Below are 4757 nucleotides of genomic sequence, written 5' to 3'. Positions count from 1 at the left end.
ATTTGTGTAGTGTTTTTTTTCCCCCATAAATGTGAGGTAGTATGAAATCTGCAAGCAAGAAGTGCCCAGATCTAAATGATAATTGAGCTTTTGAATCATCCAAACAAGCAGTTTTCTGATGAATGTATTTTTCTTTCTCCAATTAGAAAATTATATAATCTTTTGAATTTCTATTAAGCATAAGTCATCTTCTATTGAACTTTACATTTATTTTATGTATATAACGTTGTGTATTGTCAGCAAACGTAACTGACCCAATTAATGTTGATGTTCTTTTTCCTTTTCGAAGCATGAATGATGCTCCTTGTTGGGGTGTTGTGTCATGTACCTGGATATACAATGACAGGATAAACACTTGATTCAGAGAATTAAGTTTCTCTGGTTCTGAAGAACACAGCCTAAATCAAATAAACGATTTACGCTGACTAATAATTCTGTTAAAAGTTTCATTACAGGTTCAATAGATTAAATAATCCTCACCCCCTACCCTAGCATCCAACGGATACACAACCTTTAGGTAGTTACATCAGCCCACACCCTTACAATTGACACCCACTAATAAGCTAATTACTACTAATAAGCCTAATACTAAGTATTGACACTGAATGTGATAAGGGACACCCTCTTCTCATCATGTCGGTTAATGGCATTCCTCACTCCTTGGAAACATCCTTGTCCTCGAGGATGAGAACCTAGCTGCCAAGTCCCTCTTCTGTCGGTACAACATGGTATCCAGACGTGGTTGCATCTCCGAAAAATGCAATGGAGGACAAGGTATAGCGCCGTGTCAATTGGAAACTCCTTTTGACAGTGTTGAAGCCGCAAAAGTAGTAGTTACACAATGGACCAATAGCCACAATGCTAGCTAATGTTCCTATAAGGCCTGCAATACTATATCAAGCTCAACAATCCTCTGCCAAGTCCTGCTTATTACCCTTTTTTGAAGTTGCCTGAACTCCGAGATGAAATTTGTCCAGTGATAGTCCTTTATCAGCGGAAACAAATCAGGTGCCTTCTCAGTAAACTGAGCTTTTCCTCTGTCAAACACTAACCAACTACAACTCGTAGGACTAGTACCATTACCTATCCTCCATAAGGCAGTGGTAACCAATCTGGATTTTCATCTCAGGTATCCAACCAACAACAATACAGTTACAATCATTTCAGCTTCTTCCAGAAAAGCAAGAAATCCATAGACCCCAAGTGCATGTGATGGAGAGTGCAAAATTAAACCCAAGCTGAAAGACCAGACATAACTTCATAGAAGATTTGTCATACTCATTATATGAGGAAGAACATGAAACTCCACCAGGTCACCATATGATCTCAAGACCTGAAGCAATCGGGTAAATAATCGATACCAACAAACATTACCACCAGGCCATAGCTGGCACAATTGATGAACTGCATCATGAAAATGCACTTGAGAAAACCCACGAGAGTACACAGTTCAAGTGCAGAATGAAAGTAGCTTTACGGAGATTGTTCTGAAATCAAAAACGTCACAACAAAAACAATACATAAATGTTTCTCTCTTTGTTCTCCTCTCGGGCACTTCATCAGGCAGTCCGCAAACAGTACGATTGTCTCCATTTGCAGTCAACAAATAAATATTCTCATACACAGATTCATAACCGTATTCAACGATCCATTTGGACACAAGAAACACAGTAACCCCATAAGTAATTGTAATCACACAACATTCATAAGTGGTTGTAAAAGAAAAATACCCTTGACCAGGGAACAACTTGCCTCTATCATATATCCAGTGAGTAGACTTAATGAGAATTACTACTTGGTAACTCGTCGTACCCCTGTTATCAATCATTTGAAAAAGTATAAATAAGCTAAAGCAACTTCTGAAGGGTGTTAGCAGCAACATAGAAGTATAAACAACAATTCCAGCAAGCAACGCGCACTTTAGCTGCAGGAGAAAAGTTTCCGCTCCACACATCTCAGGACTTTGAGCAAGCATTTTGAACTTCACGCCTTCACAACCACTTAAGCATTTATAAAGAATATGAATTATACCAATTCGCATCCACACAAGTATCAACAAACCGTTGGGAAAAGTTTTACTTCGCGACATTTGGGCAAGTAATTTATTGTACTCACCATTATCACCATGTGTAGCCAACACAACAAGGTCCTTAATCCACACTTTCATTCGATTCCCAAACTTAGAATCAAGTGTAGTGAAACAAGACATCCATAACAATAAGGCCGATCTCCTTGCCACGATCAAACACACTATGGCTTGAATCGAAAACAAGGGAAAGGCATACATCGACAAACCATTTGTAATGAACCTTTCCCATAGTTGACATACTAAACAACCAATTTGATTGGTAACCAAGCCTGTTAACCAGCTCATGAAAAGAATAACCCTTGTAGTTGGTCATTAAATCAAACAAGAAGTAGTTTGATCCAAATAGTATCTATAATCACCAACAAAAGAAAATAACCCATTAACAAGTTGAAATTATTTTCCACGATCAAATACTATATCAGCTGACTTGAAACAACATCGAGAAGATAACCCAGTAGGCAGTTGGTTGAAAAAATAATTGTGCTCAAAACATACAATATCCATTAAAATCATTTTAAAAAATAACAGCCATGTGGTACTAGAAACACTGTCATTTGCCATCATACCAGCAATTTGATCTCGAAACCATGAATCTGACCAGTACCCATTCTTGGAATTTAGCTTATATACAGAATTTCTATCAAATTCATCTCATAAAATTGAACAAACAGATAGTGCAAAAGAACATGAAGTAATGGAATCAAAACCAAATTCATAAATTCCATCTAAGTAAGAAAAACGTTTAATGAGTTTGAAATCCTTTCCTGGATCAAATATGCTACGAGAAGAATTGAAAATAATGAAAAGACACTCACTAATTAGTGGTTTGACTACATCAGCGGGTGAATCTTCCTTTGCTTCTTCGAATAAAAATGAAGGAATCAACTGCTCTAGAGAATCACCTTCTTCCTCTTCAAAGAAATAAGGAGGAATTAACTCCAAGTCCGGAGAACTATCTTCTTCAGTTTCAATAAAGAAAAATGGAGGAATGAATTCCGAGTCAAGATAATCAGCTTCGTCAGCAACATCAGTAGGACTGGATTTGATTTCCTCAGACGGATAGACTAAAGTTGAATCTGAAGTAGCATCAGGAAGAGAAATTGAAGTAAGAACTTGACTGAATTCAGGTACTGATTCCTCAATGAAAACCTCCTCCTTCGTAGATTCCGTATTCACAACTCGATGAACTTGACTGAATGTTAATGGTGTTATTTTAATTGATTCCACCTAAGCCTGGTGAAGTTGATTTAAGACTCTAGTTCCCAAAGATTATAATTTCGACTAAATGAAGGTGCCTCGTTAAGCAGATCTTGATACTTTCTCTCCACATCAAGTAAATAGCGATAGGCTGCACATTTCTCCCTAGCTCGATACAACAAATCCCCCATAGATCGAAACAAATATGATACCAATTGTCATGTACCTAGATGTACAATGACATGATAAACATTTGATTCAGAGAATCAAGTTTCTCTGGTTCCGAAGAACACAGCCTAAATCTAATAAGCGATTAACTTTGACTAATAATTTGGTTAAAAGTTTCATCACAGGTTCAATAGCTTAAATAATCCTCACCCCCTACCCTAGCATCCCACGGCTACACAGCCTCCAGGTGGTTACATCATCCCACACCCTTACAATTTATAAAGACACCCACTAATAAGATAATCACTACTAATAAGCCTAATACTAAGTATTCACACTGAATATGATAAGGCACACCCTCTTCTCATCATGTTGGGTACATGACATGTTGAATTCCATTTTGTGTATAAGTCTTAGTAGCCAGGAGCGGGAACGGGGTTGAGAACGGGAGCTACGATGAAAGCGGGAATTGTAAAATTTTCAAAAAATGAAATTTGAGGAGTGGGAACGGGAGCGTAAATTACATTTTCTCAAAAAAAATTAATTATATTACTAATTTTCCAATTTTTTAATCAAAAAATAAGGAAAATACATTATATATTTAGATAATCTTACTTAAGTGTAGGAATATATGTCATTCATTGACCTTTTTTGTCTCTTGTGTTTGTTACGAACACTCTGAACTCGACTTTGTGTTTGTGTTTCCTGCTCTTGTGAACTTGGAGGTGGAGGTGGAGGTTGTGAACTTGAAGGTGAAGGTGGAGGTGTTGGTGCTGCTGCAGGAGTGGATGGAGGGATAAGAGAAGGTAATGGTGTTGTAAAGTAATTCAATTCAGCATCAGATGCCGCGTCTCACTCTATTTCCTACATTACTTCAATAACTTCTTCAATGTTGTTTTCTTCGGGATTTACATCCCAATTTCTATATTGAGTCCTGTAATCTGCTCTTTGCCTTGAAAGAAGACGTTGATTATAGTGAACATACACAAGCTTTTCAGTCCTATTAGTTCCCAATTTGTTTCTCTTTACACTGTGGATATAACTATATGTGCTCCAACATCTTTCTGCACAAGATGAATTAACACTTGGAGATAATACTCTCATAGATAAGTTGTAAAGCTCTGGTGCTCCTCCGACGTATAAACACCACCATTATTTTTCATTCATGACCTCAGCTTATTTGTGGGCGCGCGAAACAACCTCCATTGCTCACAAAATCACTTATTTGATGCCTTATGACCTCAGCTTCTTCCGTTATCGGAAACATCTAATCTATAGCAGCTAGATGCCCATCTTGTACTTC

General features: G+C 37.4%; 1 protein-coding gene across 1 annotated transcript; it reads right to left on the bottom strand.

Moving 5' to 3' along the window:
* Nucleotides 1-399: 399 nt before the first annotated feature.
* LOC113318269 lies at nucleotides 400-3604 on the bottom strand. The gene is made up of 2 exons (XM_026566419.1): nucleotides 2905-3604; nucleotides 400-2438 (listed from the first exon to the last, which is right to left on the bottom strand). Exon 2 carries the CDS (start codon nucleotides 2372-2374, stop codon nucleotides 1451-1453), a length of 924 nt encoding a protein of 307 aa, XP_026422204.1. The 5' UTR covers nucleotides 2375-2438; nucleotides 2905-3604; the 3' UTR covers nucleotides 400-1450.
* Between the last annotated feature and the right edge of the window lie 1153 nt (nucleotides 3605-4757).

The sequence above is a fragment of the Papaver somniferum genome, chromosome 10, assembly GCF_003573695.1.
Source record: "Papaver somniferum cultivar HN1 chromosome 10, ASM357369v1, whole genome shotgun sequence".
Taxonomy (NCBI): domain Eukaryota; kingdom Viridiplantae; phylum Streptophyta; class Magnoliopsida; order Ranunculales; family Papaveraceae; genus Papaver; species Papaver somniferum.
This window is presented reverse-complemented; position numbering and strand designations above follow the sequence as displayed.

What these genes read in the sequence shown, in the direction of transcription:
- LOC113318269 (XM_026566419.1), bottom strand. Translation starts at nt 2,374, where the DNA reads ATGAGCTGGTTAACAGGCTTGGTTACCAATCAAATTGGTTGTTTAGTA.